Source organism: Malus domestica, chromosome 05 (assembly GCF_042453785.1).
Source record: "Malus domestica chromosome 05, GDT2T_hap1".
Lineage (NCBI taxonomy): Eukaryota > Viridiplantae > Streptophyta > Magnoliopsida > Rosales > Rosaceae > Malus > Malus domestica.
In genome coordinates, this window is record NC_091665.1 from 40,939,516 (window position 1) to 40,957,809 (window position 18,294).

At 42.6% G+C, this 18,294-nt stretch overlaps 4 protein-coding genes across 4 annotated transcripts; 2 read left to right on the top strand and 2 right to left on the bottom strand.

Moving 5' to 3' along the window:
- Positions 1-1,685: 1,685 nt before the first annotated feature.
- LOC139196270 (uncharacterized) lies at positions 1,686-2,108 on the top strand. The gene has a single exon (XM_070821950.1). It carries the CDS (start codon positions 1,686-1,688, stop codon positions 2,106-2,108), a length of 423 nt encoding a protein of 140 aa, XP_070678051.1.
- An 8,045-nt stretch (positions 2,109-10,153) lies between these two features.
- Positions 10,154-15,479, bottom strand: LOC108173468 (uncharacterized). Its single transcript, XM_070821446.1, has 5 exons — positions 15,327-15,479; positions 14,498-15,216; positions 13,716-14,061; positions 13,254-13,433; positions 10,154-13,154 (listed from the first exon to the last, which is right to left on the bottom strand). The coding sequence occupies exons 1-2, from the start codon at positions 15,411-15,413 to the stop codon at positions 14,545-14,547; spliced, it is 759 nt and encodes a 252-aa protein (XP_070677547.1). The 5' UTR covers positions 15,414-15,479; the 3' UTR covers positions 10,154-13,154; positions 13,254-13,433; positions 13,716-14,061; positions 14,498-14,544.
- LOC103434977 (LRR receptor-like serine/threonine-protein kinase FLS2) lies at positions 10,311-14,312 on the top strand. Its single transcript, XM_008373360.4, has 2 exons — positions 10,311-13,443; positions 13,739-14,312. Exons 1-2 carry the CDS (start codon positions 10,311-10,313, stop codon positions 14,077-14,079), a joined length of 3,474 nt encoding a protein of 1,157 aa, XP_008371582.2. The 3' UTR covers positions 14,080-14,312.
- Positions 15,480-16,813: 1,334 nt separating the features above from the next.
- LOC103419705 (chlorophyll a-b binding protein 3, chloroplastic-like) lies at positions 16,814-18,016 on the bottom strand. The gene has a single exon (XM_070821447.1). The coding sequence runs from the start codon at positions 17,786-17,788 to the stop codon at positions 16,991-16,993; it is 798 nt and encodes a 265-aa protein (XP_070677548.1). The 5' UTR covers positions 17,789-18,016; the 3' UTR covers positions 16,814-16,990.
- Between the last annotated feature and the right edge of the window lie 278 nt (positions 18,017-18,294).

Genomic DNA, 18,294 nt, shown 5'->3' on the forward strand with positions numbered 1-18,294 from the left:
GGTATGCTAGTGCCAAGCACCCGCATTCGGGCATCAACTTAATCGAATGTTTGGCCAAAGAAGATAACGACCCCGTACTATTGTTAGATAAAATTTAGGCTATACCAGCCGAGCTCGACGACAGCCGATCCCAAGTAAAGGATCCTCTAGAGGAAATAAATGTTGGAACGGCCGATGATCCTCGGTCGCTCTTTATTAGTGCGTTACTGCCCCATGCCATGAAAGTTGAACTTCATCAATTGCTTCACGAGTTTAAAGATTGTTTTGCTTGGAGTTATCATGAAATGCCGTGTCTCAAACGAACCCTCGTCGAACATGAATTATGTATCAAACCTGGTTGCAAGCCTGTTCGACAACCTCCTCGGCAATTCTCGACCGAAGTACAACTCGGCATAAAAGACGAAATTGTCCGACTATTAAATACCGGGTTTATCCGAACCGCTCGATACATCGAGTCATTGGCGAATATCGTACCCGTACTCAAGAAAAATGGGGCCCTACGCATTTGTATTGATTTTTGAAATTTGAATCTGGCAACACCCAAGGATGCATATCCCATGCCCATTTCAGATTTGCTTATCGATGCCGCGGCTAATCATGACATGCTGTCATTTATGGATGGACATGCCGGTTATAACCAGATATTTATTATCGAGGCCGATGTTCATAAAACTGCTTTTCACTGCCCGGGGGCACTCGGAACCTATGAGTGGGTTGTCATGCCATTCGATCTAAAGAACGCTAGTGCCACATACCAACACGCGATGAACACCATTTTTCATGACCTAATCGGCACTACCATAGAAGTGTATATTGATGACGTCGTGGTCAAATCGAAAAATCACCGAACGTATATTGATGATCTTCGGCAAGCTTTCATTCGCATGCGACGACACAACCTTAAGATGAACCCGGCCAAATGAGCCTTTGGTGTGTCGGCTGGTAATTTCTTAGGTTTTCTTGTCCACCATCGGGGCATCGAGGTCGACGTAAACAAAGCTCGCGCAATTATTGACGCCCCACCACCGACAACCAAAAAACAACTCCAATCCTTGCTCGAGAAAATAAATTTTCTTTATCGATTCATAGCTAATTCCGTTGGCAAAATGATGGAATTCTCTACACTATTGAAACTCAATGACTCAGACAAGTTTGAGTGGCGTGAAGAACATCGAGCGGCTTTCACACAAATAAAGGTTACTCTCGCAACTCCACCTGTCCTCGTACCGCCCCGACGTGATAAACCCCTTAAGCTTTACATTTCCATAGCCGAAGAATCCGTCAGTTGCCTCCTCGAGCAAGATACCGATATTGGGCAAGAACAAGCTATTTTCTATCTCAGCCAAAACCTCACTACTCCAGAGATCAATTATTCACCCGTCGATAAGCTTTGCTTGGCTTTGTTCTTCGCCGCCTCCAAACTTCGACACTACATGCTCCCATCCGTTACGCAGGTCATCGCCCAAACAGATGTCATTCGATATATGCTTACTCGGCCAATAGTCAAAGGTCAAATCGGGAAATGGACACTGGCACTATCGGAGTTTAATTTGCAGTACATCCCACAAAAAGCCGTCAAATGACAAGCGCTTGCTGATTTCTTAGCCCATCACCCTTCTCTTTATGGGTTCGGGGGCAATGATGTTGAAATCAGAATGGTGGGAGCACGTGACAATTATTGGACGATGTATTTCGATGGTTCCAGCACGTCAACATCGACCGGCGTGGGGATCGTCCTCCAGTTTCCACCCCAACACCGTTGGTTCTTTTCCCTTAAGTTGGATCTCGATTGTACCAACAATCAGGCTGAGTACGAAGCCCTTGTTATCGACCTTAGCGTGCTTCATGATTTGCACGTTGTTCGTGTCCTCATTTTCGACGATTCAGAGCTTGTGATCAACCAACTCAATGGCACTTTTCAGTGTATGAGTTGCACTCTGGCGCCCTATCACATGGTGGACAGTTACTTGGCTGAGTCGTTTGACGGTATCACGTTCAAACATATTTCCTGTGGACAGAACACCGTCGTAGACGAACTCGCTCAGATAGCCTTCGGAGCACAACTCCTAGGGGGCAACAGTGGACCGATGATACCCGTTTTACGGTAATCATATCTGGCTTTGGTTAATCAACAAGTCTCTCAGCGTGACCAAGTCATCCGTACACGGGTAATGTCCTTACCTTCGTTATTGGAACGGGAGGATCCTGTAGATGTTTGCGCGGTCAAGACGCTACCAAACGACTAGAGAAGGCCAATTATGCAATACCTTGATGATCCCAGAGGTAAACAAGACTGAAAGACAAGGGTCCACGCCACAAACTACGTCTCGTACCAGAATGAGTTGTATTGAAAAGGCGAGGATGGATTATTACTGTTATGCCTTGGCCCACAAGAAGCCGCCCAAGCAATCACAAAGGTACACGAAGGAATTTACGGAGCCCATCAATCAGGACGCAAGATGCGTTGGCTACTTCGCCGACATGGTTACTTTTGGCCAAGCATATTGAAAGATTGTATCGAGTATGCATGAAGATGCGTCCAGTGTCAAATTCATGGACCCATCCAAAGGGCCTCGGTCGAATTACTTCATTCGGTCACCAAACATTGGCCGTTCAAAGGATAGGCAATGAACGTGATCGACAAAACCACACCATCTTCTGGAGCAGCGAAACATGCATGGATACTCGTGGCAACGGATTATTTCACTAAGTGGGTCGAAGCAAAATCATACGCCGAATTAACATCCAAAGAGGTTTGCGATTTTGTGGGGGAACATATTATGACCAGGTTCGGCGTGCCAGAAACGATCATAACTAATAATGGCACAGTCTTCACAGCCAAAAGGTTCAAATAGTATATGGCGAGCTTAAAAATCCAGCTCGACCAATCCACACCATACTATCCACAAGCGAATAGACAAGCCAAAGCAAGTAATAAGGTTTTGATCGGTATTCTAAAAAAAATGATAAAAGAACAACCTAGCATGTGGCATTTAAAATTGAATGAAGCCTTATGGGCATACCGAACTTTACCCCGGTCGGCAACGAGGACCACCCCATATGCGTTAACCTATGGACATGACGTGATGTTACCAGTCGAGCTAAGTGTAAATTCTTTACATGCGATCAAGCAGAGTAGTTTGTCCAATGCCAAATATAATCAGGCCATGTTACAAGAGTTAGAAGATTTGGAAAAAGATTGGCTTGACGCTTACAATCTTCTAGTGGCACAAAAGAAAATTGTCGAACGAGCTTATAATCAAATAGTCAAACAAAAAACGTTCGGCGAAAGAGAGTTAGTTTGGTAAACTGTGTTACCCGTGGGACTTAAAGACCCCAGGTTTGGCAAATGGTCGCCGAATTGGGAATGACCGTTTGTCGTCCATAAAGTTCTCGGTAATGGGGCATACCATATTAGAGATCGAACCAGTATTATTCACAAATTACCAATTAACAGAAAGTTCTTAAAAAAATACTACCCAGTCACATGGGAGATGCAAGAGTAAAAGCTCGTTTTATTTCATTAATAAGATGGTTTACAATCAAATTATTCTAAGGCGATGAAGGAAGAAGAGTTCCAAGAAGTGCATTCAGCTTCAGCCACCTCACCTTGCCCATTATGACCTTGGCCTGCTGTTCTTCTTATCCAATTTCAGCTGCTTGACTCGCCTCGCGTTCGCCGCAAATTCAGTTAGACAAGATTTCCCGCCCGACTCAAAGTCCCTCGTAAGCTCAGAAGCAAGGGCCGACCTTTGTTTTGCCAGTTCGGCCATTTGACGGTCGAGGTTAGCCAAGGCTTTCCCTTTCGTCTTTAAGGCATCGATTTTCGGACGAAGGGTTTCCTGAACTGCCAGTGCAGTTTTCAAGTCATCATCAGCCCGAAGAGCGTTCTCGAGAATATTGAAAAATTTCCGAACTCGCTTCAAGGCGAACGACGCCTGAACGACAGCCTCGGTGCTCATTTGACCATCTGCTCCGAGATCGTTTAGGCATGCACCCAACGAATTGAGCCATTTGTGCTCAAGGACTTGTGACGTCGAGAGAGATAAAACTTCTTGTAGCCGAACCAAAGCAGCTGAATCGGCAGGTGCAGTCGTAGCGGCCGAAGGACCAGCCGCTCCAGAAGTGCTCGACAAGAGAGCATTAAATTCGACTTCCCATGAAGGCTGCACACAAAAATCATGTTAAGTATAAAGAAATTATGAAAGAATATAGCAAGAAAGTTTTTGTTTTAAACCTGCCGATAGGAGACTTCAGCCATATCTTCGGGTTCGTTGCTCGAACTTAAAGAACTTAATGGCCGAGCCCAGTGCCTTAGACTGCTTCTTAGTTCACGTGGCCGATGAAGGTTATCTACGTTCGATGGCCACGGAGGCGGCCAAGAAATATAAATAACACCCTTCGGCGCATAGAATGTTCGATGAAAATAATGGGTAGGCACTTGACATTCAGGATCTTCCTGGTTTAGAGATCTAAGGCAGAAAACTAACCAAAGAAAGGCGGTAGGGGTACTTACGAAGGTCGAAGTGGCTTCTTAGGGAGGAATGTTGAGGTCCTGGTCCTGCGGAGAATGGATGTTTCCGTCATCGCTTCTGGCTCGACGGCAGGTCGTTTGCCACGATCAACCGTAGAAGGGCCAACTTGGGCAACCGCCTCTGACGCAGGGGGATGCGGATCGCGTGGTTGAAGGTGACTCGTCAGTGGAATCTCATTGCTCATGTCGCTCTCTTCTAGAATGACTGTCGTGGGTTTTGGATTTTCAAGAAGTTTTTTCTCGGCCGAGGGGATCTCCCCTTCCAAGACAAGCGCAGCAGCTGGCTCCAAGGTTGCAGGCACCTCGACTAGTGGAGTAGCAACTGGTCCAGTAACTTGAGGAACCGGCCGTACATGGGCTGTTTCTCTGGCCATAATTGGTCTTCTCTCTGTCGAAGCTTGGATGACAGGGGTAGAAGGGGAAACACTAGGAGTGATTACTCCCGTAGTTTGACTGGAGATAACATGAATCTCCCGTTCTTCTTTCCTCGCCAGCTTCTTGACCTATTTTGCAGGGTGAGGAGGGTCGAAGGTCTTCTCGACCTCTTAACGAGGTCGTTTGCTCAGCAAGGCCTGTGCGGTAGTGTTAGCCCTCTTAGAGATGGTTGATTTTTTCCTGGCCACAGCCGCAGCGACCACTTCCACTTTTTTCAGCAACCGACCACCTAAGAAAGCAAGAGCGAGTTAGTAGAGTTCAAAGTCGAATGAAGAAGGTAGAAATAGACTGTTACCTTGATATTGGGAGGCAGAAGCCTTATTGGGTCGATCGTCGAATATCTTGTTCAGGACATCTTCGACCGGAGCACCAAAAAAGCTTTGGGTATACTCTTCCCACCAATCACCGAAAGTGTCAGTGCTAAGAGATTCAGGAACGGTTGGTCGAAGGTGGAATTCTTGGTACCGCTCTTGAAACTCCTTATTGGCATCCTTGCACTCCTTATCTAAAGAGCCAGATAGGCGTCCTCGACTCAGCAGGAAGCGAGAGGTAAGAAGAGGCACCGGGCAACCCTGAAGATAGCCGAGTTACCGAGCAGTGAATTGGGGGTGATATATTTCCCAACTTGCTCGGTACACATCACACCCAAGAGGAAGGTCGCGGGTAAGCACAAACGACCCCCAGGATTGACGAAGATCAACATCAGCATCCGCACTCCATGCTGATGTGGGGAGTTTGATCGATAAAGGATATTCTCGACGACGGCAGATCAAGAATTTTTTGTCAGAAAGAACATCAAGGCTAAAGAAGTATCTGAACACATCTTCAGCTTGGTGAAGCGGTACTGGTCGAGGGGCCACCTGAAGACCGAGCACTTCAGTAGGTTAGAAGCTGGCAAGCTCTGGCCGAATGGTGATAAAATAAACCTGTAGCCAGAGCTGGAATACCCAGATGGGACCACTCTGGTGTGGGTCGATCTTGTGAAGAGTCATCTCGGCCAAACAGCGCAGGAGATGGGCAAGAATGGCTGAACTGAGCGCCAAGGTATGACCACTAGCCAGGGATTCGACCACCGGCATGTTCTCAACTAAGCATTTGTTGGACTTGGTACAACAAATAAATTTGTTATACCAGTAGAAGATGAAGGTTTCGTGTTCCCCCTACCGTAGGTTCTCATCCCCTCAGCCGGCAAAGTGGGGATAGAGAGTGTTGTAGTTGAGGAAGTTCTTATAAAGTTTCTGAACTTCCTCATTCGAGGGTTATTGGCCCTCTCCGCTCAGCATTTCAATGGCCCGATCATTGAAAAAAACCTTCAGGTCAATGGTCGACAGGTACCCGGAGAGGGTAGCGTCAACTGGGATACCGAAAGGGGAAGTCCCTAAAATCGCGATGATATCAAGGATAGTGGGGGCCATGGGGCCGAGGGGAAGGACCATGGTGTTGGTAGCTGAGCACCATAGGCTTGAGGTTGCCATAAGAAGCTCTTTGTCCATGACGAGTTCCATGGACAAAAGACGAATGGCATCGTAAATGCCAAGAGCTTTCCATTGCTCACCGAAGATCTTTTCCATCCGAGTAACCCAGGCTGCCCAGGTCGTAGTGGTCGAGGGCCAGGAGCCCTGGGGTTTCGCCAAATCCCACATCGACCATTCAAACCCTGACAGTAGGGGTGTTAGGCATTGATCCTTGAAGAGCTCGGTAATGGCTGGTGGCACTGCGTCATTGAAAAGTGGACCAAGGATTTGGTGAGGGGTGCTCATATCGCTCTCAAAGCGCAGAGTCTTAATTGAGCGCTGATCGATGATGGTCCCACATTTGTCGCATTCCTTAGAGAGCTTGGAAATGAAGGAGGCCATTAGAAATGGTTTCGAAAGGTTTTTTTTCTGGGAGAAAGTCAGGAGGTTTCTTTTAATCTTTGAGCAAGATAGAGTTTGGAAAATTTGAAAGCGTAAGAATGAATGATAGAAGGCCAGGTATTTATAGACTCGTGGAATGGAAAACCAAACGGGGATAGTGATCGAGAAGATCGCTAATAATGATGGAGTGATGGAGAATATTGACAGACCCAGGAGAAAGAACTAAAAAACTCGCAGACTAAGGGGTCATGATGATATCGTGACGGCGTCATTTTATAAAGAAATGATGTTTTGGTGTCCGCACGATCTCGAAGGTACCGAAAGATTCGCAACTCGAGATTATATGATGGCATGCGGCAACAAGTATATTAATTTGAAGACGTTTGGACATTCGCACGTCTTGAGGAATTCAAAAAATCTCGCGGATCAAGCGGGTAATGATGAAAGGACACTTCAGGTCGGGCTAAGAAGATGACACTTGGCGAGATATCTGATGAGCTCAAGATCGTGCAATCGTGCTTCATAAATGCTCATCGGGAAATGAAGTATCGTGTCGCTTCTTCAAGGTCAGGGCTCGGCCAGAGACTTCAAGCCGAAAAGTCCTCAGAAGCGAAGGGGCAATGTTTGGGCCCAAAATATTGGTTTGGGCCGAGATGTATTCTCGGCCCGGAAGGCCATACAAAAAGGGTTAATGTGGATCATTTAGTTCATGGCTTCCTAATATAGGTCGGTCAAGTCATGCTGTGAGACGAGTAATTGAATCCTGGCGCAATAAGGAGTCTCGGCAAGATATGGATAAGAAGTGAATCCGATTTGATAAAGGACTAGGTTCAAAGTCATAGTGAAAATAGGACTGGTCGAGATGGTGTTTGATGAGAAGAAGAAATCCTAATCCGAGTAGGGTTTTAACTCGGTCTAGAAAGTGCCTGGTGCTATAAATAGAAGAGGTTGTGCATCGTTCAAGCCCCCTCCAATTCAACACACAACTGCCATGCGCAAATTCTCTCAACAACCTTGAGACTTTTTCCTTTTCTTTTTTCGCCAACACACCTTCAGTTTGGATAAACAGCACTGTGAAAGCAACCGGTGATATCTTCAGTCAGCATAGATAGCACTGTCACCGTAGAACCAGCCAGTCTCGCAACATCTTCAGTCGGCATAGATAGCACTACATCGAGGGTGACTGGTTACCTATCCAAGTCTCGGTCGAGAAGGATTTCCGAATCCTTATTGGTCGAGGTCATCTCATTAGCCTTCTCGGTGAAGTGAGGTGTTACAGTTTATTAGGCTCGGCACATTGCACGTCGAGTTGGTTTATGATTGGAAACTCTCAAGTGGGATTTAGAGTTCGGCATTCCGACGGCCGAACCACGTTTATTGTTAAGACATATATTCACTTTGAGTATTTGTGCCCTTACACCTTGGCGTCTATTCGGCGTGAGTTTACTCTGACGAATACCATCACTGTGACCGAATCCGACAACGAGGACAATTTGTGAACTTCGTAAGAATAGTAGCCTTGTCTTCAGGTTCGAGAACCCAACAGGCCAAGACGTGTTCCTTCCTCGGTCGCAATCGCTAGACGCAGAAGTCAGTCACGCACCCAATGCAACATCAACAAATTTTACTCCGAGGCCGAGCTCGGCCGACGAGTTGGCATGCCCTGCATTCAACCAAATGATGTAGTTAGCTTATAGATTACTCGGCCTGCACGCCACGTAGGCTTGGTAGTTTTTAGGGTCAACAAATACACATGGAGTAATTCAGAAGCAAACTTCACAACATTTACTAGTTATATATAACCTTCTTCTCACAACATTTACTAATTCAGAAGCAGAGCTTTATCCTTTCGTGATCATGATTCATACAATTACTAATGATATATAACCTTCTTCTCACAACATTTTTCTACAAAAGGAAAAGAACCGTTGATGCACTTAAGGGGAGGTTCAAGGTCTCACCTTTTCAATACAGAATACCTAAACCCTAAGATAAATCAGAAGCAAAGTTCGCAGATCAATTCAGAGCAGTTCACAGATCAATTCAGATAATGATAAACAAGAAATTAATCTAAAAAAATGTAATCAACAACTATAAACATGTTTCCTCCAGACCTTCTGAAAAAAAAAATGAATAGAGAAGTAATCAATTTTTCTTACTTCTCTCTCAATTTTTCTTGTTTCCTCCACAAACCCTAATTTTTCCCCAATTAATTTTTTCCCGACCCTCTATCCCCAACTTTTTTTTTCCCGACACCCATACACTCATCCCTTCGCTCTTCCCACCCCTCTTTCACTCACTCTCCCATCTCCAAATTTAAAAATCCAAACAAATAAATAACGAAATTTGGGGATGGGAGAGTGAGTGAAAGAGGAAGGACACCGAGCCGGAAAGCGCGACCTGGAGAACGAGAGAGATCGCTGGGAGGAAGGATGGTTTCTTTCAGATATGGTGTAGCAAGCTGAAAGCTCCAATCTTTTCATCAAGTTTTAGGATCTGTATAATAGCAGAAAACAATTAAATGAACCAAGAAAAAAAGAAAGACTTGCTTAAAATATAAAGGATTTTTTTTTTTTTTTTTTTTTTGAAGAGATGGCTTCACACCTGAAGGATTTTTTCTGAAACAAAGAGGGGAAGTGAGAGTGAGAGAGAAGTCTCGGAATTTGGAAGTCTTCGAGTGGGTTCTGGGGAAAATGGGGAAGAAAGCATGAGAAATGAGAAGGTTTTGAAAAATTCATTAACTTGTTACTGTTGTTCACCCATGTTTTGTTGAAATAAGCTGATTTTTGAAAGCTACCTTTTCCAGCTTTGGACTTTTAGCTTTTTTTTCACTCATAATTTTGAAAATAAGCTGATTTTAAGTGTTTACTAAACACCTAAAATGTCCCAACTTTTTTTCATACCCACTTTTATAAAAAGATAAGCTAAGCCAAACTAGGGCTTAATTTGATATGAATGTTTCCCGTATTTACTTACTTGAAACGAAGGAAATCGCGAATTTAGAAAGTCGGTAAATTTTGAGCATGTTTACTCAGGTAATGAATTACGGTTTATACTGTAGAATCTATATACTTAATATTTCAAATATGTTGGTAAACACGTGAAGAGTCGAGAATCAAAATAATTATAACCCTTATGTGCTAGTAAATATGTAATCATTCGAATGTTAATTCCAGATAAGTAAACATGCGAAATATCTCAGATTTTGCGTGGTAGTGAGCTAGCCTTTCCGGATTTATATACTTTCTGAGTGTACAAGTAGAGAAGTTGGTGGTAGGGTTTGGTCCTACTGGGTTGAGTTCAAACTTCAAAGTCAAATTGTACTCTCTTTGATGATTCAAAGAATCACAATCTTTTTTACTTCCTTCCTTTGATCATATGTAGTTTAACAAAGTTCACTTAATTAATCGTGGGGGGCAATGATTAGTCGAAAAGCTTGTGTATAAAAGGCATTATCCTCACTTGAAAGCTTATCTGCTACAAAAATGGTGTCTCAGAGATTAAGTTTGGTCGTAGTCTTACTCTGTTCTGCTCTACTTACTGTTCATTCGGCTCAGCCAAGCTTGGAGGTTGAAGTTGAGGCCTTGCATGCATTCAAGAAATCGATCCACGGCGACCCCAACAGAGCACTTGCAGACTGGACAGATGCAAACCATCACTGCAATTGGTCTGGTGTTGCCTGTGGCCCTTCCACAAATCGTGTCATTTCGATTTCCATGTATGACAAGCAGCTCAGCGGTCAGATATCACCGTTCCTCGGAAACATCTCAGGCCTCCAGGTTTTTGATTTAACTTTAAATTCATTCACTGGACATATTCCAGCTGAGCTGGGGCTTTGCTCCCAACTCTCTGAACTTATTTTGTATCAAAATGCTCTTTCGGGTCCAATTCCTCCAGAGCTAGGCAACCTTGGAAATCTTCGGGCATTAGATTTAGGTGATAACTCTTTAACTGGAAGCATCCCGGAGAGCATTTGCAACTGCAAAAACCTGTCACAGTTTGGTGCCAATTCTAATAATCTCACCGGAAAAATCCCATCAAATATAGGAAATCTTGTTAATCTTCAGCTCTTCGCGGTGTATCGCAACAACTTGGTAGGCTCAATACCTGCTTCCATTGGTAGGTTGAGAGTTTTGGAAGCTCTAGATTTAAGTCAAAACCAGTTGTCAGGTGTAATGCCCAGAGAGCTAGGGAATTTGTCAAATTTAGAAATGCTTCTCTTGCTTGAGAATTCCTTTTTCGGGAATATCCCTAGCGAACTAGGTCGTTGTAAGAAGCTTGTTAATCTTGAACTCTATGACAATCAGTTCACCGGAGGCATTCCTTCTGAACTTGGAGATTTGCTTCACTTAGAAACATTGAGATTGTACAACAATGGTCTAAATTCCACAATCCCACTTTCCATTTTTCAGTTGACGTCGTTAACCCATTTAGGACTTTCACAGAATGAGTTAACCGGAACAATACCAGCCGAGATTGAATCTTTAAGATCATTGCAAGTACTGACCCTGCATTCCAACAAGTTCACCGGCGAGATCCCTTCATCCTTGACAAGCCTGACAAATCTAACATATTTGTCAATGGGCATCAATTTCCTAACCGGGGAGCTTCCATCAAATATCGGGTTGCTTTATAATCTGAAAAACCTGACCATGAACAGCAACTTTCTTGAGGGATCCATTCCATCAAGTATCACCAATTGTACACATCTTTTAGTTATAAGCTTAGCTTATAACAGAATAACAGGGAAAATTCCACAGGGGCTGGGGCAGTTACCAAATCTTACTTTCCTTTCGTTTGGATCAAATAAGTTGTATGGAGAAATCCCAGATGACCTCTTCAATTGTACAAGCCTAAAAACTCTAGATTTGGCCATGAACAACTTTAGCGGTTTGCTGAAACCAGGAATTAGAAAACTCTCAAATCTCAGGCTTTTTAATGCCATCTCAAATTCATTTGTCGGGCCAATTCCACCAGAAATTGGCCAATTAAGCCAACTTATCCTCCTTTCACTTGCTGAGAATAGCTTTTCGGGTCCGGTTCCACCACAGTTATCTAAGCTCTCTCAGCTCCAAGGGCTTTCCCTGCACGACAATGCTTTAGAAGGAGCCATACCTGAGGAAATTTTTAAACTGAAACAGCTAACCAATCTTCAGTTGCAACACAATAAACTGACGGGTCCAATTCCAGATTCTGTGTCAAAACTTGAGTTGCTTTCATACTTAAACCTCGGGCATAATATGCTCAATGGTTCCATTCCAAAAAGCATGGCTGGCCTTAATCGGCTGACAACCCTGGATCTCTCTCACAACCGTCTCTCGGGATCCATTCCTGGATCAGTGGTCTCAAGCATGAGAAGCATGCAGATATATCTGAACTTCTCATACAATTTCTTGGATGGCACCATTCCGGATGAGCTTGGTAAGTTGGAAATGGTACAAGCCATTGACATTTCCAACAATAATCTCTCTGGAATCATTCCCAGAACAATAGAAGGCTGCAAGAACTTGTTCTCTTTTGATCTATCGGGGAACAAACTTTCTGGTTCAATTCCAGTTGAACCTTTTGCCCAGATGGACATCCTCACAAGCTTGAATCTTTCAAGGAACAACTTAGATGGTGAAATCCCGGAAAAGTTATCAAATCTGAAGCATCTTAGTTCCCTTGACCTTTCTCAAAATCATCTGAGAGGCATTATCCCTGAGAACTTTGCCAATCTTTCCAGCTTGAAGCACTTAAATGTCTCTTTCAATGGACTTCAAGGCCATGTTCCAGACAGTGGAATATTCAAAAAGATGAATGTGTCCAGCTTGATGGGGAACCCAGATCTCTGTGGTAACAAATTTCTCAAGATATGCAAAAAAAGTTCACACCGGCTGTCCAAGAAAACCAAGTTTATCCTGTTGGTGCTTGGATCTGCTTCTCTACTTCTGGTTCTAGTGCTCAGTATTCACATTCTCCACCGCTTCACCAACTCACATAGACCAGAAAAGCTTGAGGATCCAGAATATGAGTATGCTTCAGCATTGACCCTCAAGAGGTTTGATCAAAAGGATTTAGAAACTGCCACCGGTTGCTTCAGCAAAGATAATATTATAGGTGCAAGCAATTTGAGCACTGTGTACAAGGGTGAACTAGAAGACGGGCAGATGGTAGCCATAAAGAGATTGAATCTGCACCAGTTCTCTGTCGAGTCTGATAAATGCTTCAATAGAGAAATCAAGACACTGTCCCAACTACGGCATAGGAATTTGGTGAAGGTACTCGGTTATGCATGGGAGAGCATGAAGTTAAAGGCCTTGGTCCTGACGTACATGAAGAACGGGAACCTGGACAGCATTATACATGAAGATGAGTTGAATAATTGGAAATGCACATTATCTGAGAGAACCAACATTTTAATTTCAATAGCAAGCGGATTGGATTACCTGCATTCGGGTTATGATTTTCCGATTGTTCATTGTGACTTGAAGCCTTCTAACATATTGTTGGATGATGACTGGGTGGCCCATGTGAGTGATTTCGGGACAGCTAGAATGTTGGGTGTTCATCTCCAGGACGGGAGTAGCCTTTCCTCAGCATCAGCTTTCCAAGGAACAATTGGCTACCTGGCACCAGGTGACCCTTTTTAGTCTTACCCTAAATTCCAACTTTAAACAATGAAAGTTATAACTCATCTCCATTGCTTATATTTTATATGCTGATAGTGTTCATGCAAATATGCAGTCAATCAGTTGGAAACAACTTACACCAGACTTTTCTTTTCAATTTCAGAAACTAATATTCAAAGCAAATACATTCATCTCTCTTTCTCCTTCTTTTAGTCTTGCTCTAAATTCCAACTTTAATATGTCTGAAAATACAATGTTATCACTTTCCATGGTACTCACCAGCTTAAAACATGCCTCTGCAGAATTTGCATATATGAGGAAAATCACAACTAAGGTCGACTTATTCAGCTTTGGTATAATAGTGATGGAGCTGCTGACAAAGAAAAGGCCAACAGGACTTATGGAAGAGAATGGGCTGCCAGTGAGCTTGTCTCAACTTGTGGAGAAATCCGTTGCAAATGGAACGAAGACGCTTCTTCAAGTTCTGGACCCTATGCTAGCTTCAAATATCTCAACGGAAGGGGAGAAAATTGCAGAAGAGCTACTTAAGATAGCCTTGCTTTGCACCAACCCGGATCCTGACAACCGACCTAACATGAATGAGGTGTTGACCACCCTTCTGAAGCTGAAAAGGGAAACATAGTACAACCACCATGGTGATTATATTTCACAGTTCAATAAATGTTGAATCAGTTTCAGCGATGGAAGATAGGAAGAATAACGTTGTCTCATCGTGCAATAGTTATTGTGCAATGAAACGTATAAACTTCTTATATGTTCCACAGACATATTCAAGTTTCACAATGTTTTGTAGAATCGAACTCTGATGTATTAAATTCCATTTAAAGTATAGCAGTCACTTGGATGCCAAAAGAACATTTCCCAATGAAAATTGGGTTGAAAGATTGAAAAACAACCGAATTTGATGAAGAAAGATTGGATCTTTCACTTAATTGTTGCATAAACCATAAAATAATGAATACATGTAAACAACAGTTAGGAAAAACGAATTACATAACTACTTTATGCTAAGAAATTCAGATTTATGCAGAAATTCTTACAGTTCAAGACAGAGAATAAGATAAAGAGTAGAGTTTTGGTGCCTTGATCAATCTGTTGGGGGAGGATCTTTGAGTAAAAAATCCCCAACAGTCGAAGGGAATTCCAAGCCTCCAAAACCATGATCAGCACCATCAGAAACAAAAGCAGCTTTTCCCAAAAGCAAATGTGCCAACCTGAAAGGTTCAATACTCCCCTCCCCACCACCATTCATAAAGCACTTAATCCAACCCTCCAACCTCTCCACTTCTTTCCCACACTTCGGCCCCTTCACCCCAACAATCTTCTCATAAAACCCGCCTTGACAACGACAAGAACCACCACCAATGCCGCTACCACCACCACAACAATCACCCCTTTCTTCCTCTCCTCCTTCACAATTAGACAAACCCAAGAGTTCAATTAACTCTCCAATATCGCCGATTGCATAATTTTCGGTGTCATTGATGGTTTCGGGTTGATGCAGGGTATTCGTTTGAGGTGGGTTTTGTTGGGTTGGTGGGAAAAGTAGGGAGCATGAGAGGAACGCCTCTGGAGGTTCACCGCTCTCTTGCAATGCGTTTAAGCTCTGATTGTTGTTGTTATTGGACTGGTCAAAGTGGAGATGTAACGGTGAGCTTAGTGATTCCTCTTCTGTTAAAAGCTTGTTGCTTTGTAACAATGGTGATGGCGAAATACTGGATTTTTTTTCTGGGTTCTCTAATTTCAGTCTCTTCTCAACCTATGGAATTAAATACCAAGAAAAGAAAAACAAATTCAAGACCAAGAAACACACTAAACTAAATCCATAAAGTAATGTAAAAAATCTGGGAAACAGAGAAATAGATGAACCTGTTTCAGGGAGGAGAAGAAATTGGAGTGCAGAGACGCTGGTGACCGTCCATCTTTCATGTTTGACTTGTGTTTCAGAGGGTTCATACTTGATAGCTTATATAGTACCGATAAAAATTTAAAAAAAATATTGCTAGGCAGACTGCAATTTGTAAATTACCCTTATATCATCTCTCAAATACAAGAGGTCCCTGTTTAGGGTTCGTTTTAATATTCTTTTAAAATGATTGAAAACGTTTTTAGATAAAATAATTTTGGGTTCCAAAAGTACTTGAAGTACTTTCTACAAGAAGTCTTCCAGAAAGCACTTTAAGTGCTTTTCCAGGATTTATTTGCATATTTACTAAAAATTGGTTCTAAAAATATTTTCATTAAGAACGCTTTCAATCATTGTAAAAACACATCCAAATGAGCTCTTATATAGTGAACCTGTCTACAAAAAAAAAATTGGGGTGTCAGGAACACGAGCAGAAATTCGAAGTGTCATAATACAATTGATTAATTTTTTTTTTAAGTTTCTAATCAATTGTAAAGACACTTAATATTTCGAGCTATATTCCCGCCACACTAAAAGAATCTCTCCTTACTTAATGTAGTTTAGAAAATATAATCTCTCTGACAATACCAATAGAAAAAATGTAATCGCAACTAATTAAATGATAATGTTAAGGAGACTACATTAGTAGACAAAATTTTAAAAATTAAAGTATATAGAAGTTAATAATTGGTTATTACTTAACGGTTGATAAACGTGTTCATTCTTATTGATGACATATCATTTAATATGCAAATTTAATCTCTCTAGTATTGCTCTTATCCTTTTAATGTAGCTAAATTCGTTAGGCAGTGCCCTCTGCTCCGAATCACTTAACAATAACAGTACAGTAAGATATTTTTTCCAAGAGGATATTTTTTTTTTTTAGAAGAGCGTTAGCATTAGTGGATTAGGTAATAAATGGTTAGAAGGATAAAATTTAGTGGGACCGAACTCATACCAGAGTGTATAAACATAATTGCAGAATGCGCGCGTTATCTTAAACTACACTAGCTGGGCACACACAAAGTGTGTGAGAAAATTTTTTATTTTTGTTTTTGAATTAGAATGAGAAAGGAAGAAAGTGATAGAGAATGTGGGAGTGAGAAGTTTTTTTTTTTAAAATTAGAGATATGTTAGGATTACATGCAGGGGAGGCTTTGAGAAAAAAAAATAGCAAAATTTGGTTGTGTGAAATTACATTTTTGCCCCATATTTCTTATTCATGTTCTATTTCAATTAGAAGGTTAAACTGATAATTTTATAAGATCTTGATTGACAATAAGTGTTTTATTAATTAGTACAAATTAATCCAGGAGACAAGAGTTAGGAGCAAGTTACATTTTACTAGCCAACTAGTAACTTAAGCCACATTTGCTCGAATGTTGTAACTTAGATTAATTAGATTAGAATATCCTCCAAATAAACAAACGGCAGATATATTTGACAAATGTTGAAAAAAATTGAGAAATTTACTCCATTCAAATTCAGCATTACATAAATAGATAATTCACATTTTTGTGCACTAGGGTTCGCCCACCAATCTACAACATGAACAAATTTCCCCACTCAAATCCACACTCAATTAAAGGGACTCGCAACATGTCTTCAACACTTCTCATACTCTCACTCACTTTCCGGGTACAAAGTTTGTGGCGTAGTTCCAGGCATTGTTGGCAACTGGGTCTGCAAGGTGGTCGGCAAGATTCTCCAATGGTCCCTTTCCGGTGACGATGGCCTGGACAAAGAATCCAAACATGGAGAACATTGCCAATCTTCCATTCTTGAGCTCCTTCACCTTGAGCTCGGCAAAGGCTTCTGGGTCGTCAGCAAGGCCCAAGGGGTCGAAGCTTCCGCCGGGGTAAAGGGGGTCGGTCACCTCTCCGAGGGGTCCGCCGGCAATTCTGTATCCCTCAACCGCTCCCATCAACACAACTTGGGTAGCCCAGATGGCCAAGATGCTCTGTGCATGGACCAAGCTAGGGTTTCCCAGGTAGTCGAGACCGCCCTCGCTGAAGATCTGGGCTCCGGCCTTGAACCACACAGCCTCGCCGAACTTGACACCGTTGCGGGACAAGAGCTCGGGGAAAACGCATCCAAGAGCTCCGAGCATGGCCCATCTGGAGTGGATCACTTCGAGCTCACGGTTCTTGGCGAAGGTCTCTGGGTCGGCTGAGAGTCCAGCGGTGTCCCAGCCGTAGTCACCGGGGAACTCGCCCTTGAGGTAGCTTGGGGGCTCACCGGAGAATGGGCCCAAGTATTTGACTCTGTCAGGGCCGTACCATGGGCTGCCAGAGGAAACTTGTTTGGTAGCAGTTTTCCTCATGGACACTCTTCCGTTTCCGAAAAGCTCGGTGGCTCCCGGGGAAAGTTGCACGGCTTTGCCGGCGAAGGTTGGGGAGGAGAGAGCCATTGTGGAAGCAGCCATGGTTGAAAGAGAGAATTGAGGCTTGATTGATGGTTGGTGAAGTTAATTCGCATTTATGGTGCGTTAGCTATCAAAGCCATTTATCTTCAGAAAACTAATGAAAATGGCTTGAAAACTTTGAGTTTTAATGATAAGGACAACATAAAGGGTAAAGTGAATAGTACCAGAATTAACTTTTTAGTGTAAAAATATAATTTTTCGTTAAAATAAACAGTACCGAGTTTTTCGTTAAAGTTCCCTTTATCTTATGCTATCTAAAGCTTTAATCTCATTGGGCTGCCAAGATTTTTCTCTTGTTTTCGTTTGCCACATGTCTGTCTCTCTAATCCACCACGTCCTCAAATTCAATCCCTGGCGTATAACCAATGTGCCACTGACACTCTCTAACAATCTTGAAAAAAATCTACAAGCTGGTAGTTGGAGAAATTTTTTACTTTCCGGAACGGTACTACATTATGTGTTATATATAAAGAAAAGTTGTATTTTTCAAGTTCTTAATTTCTTAT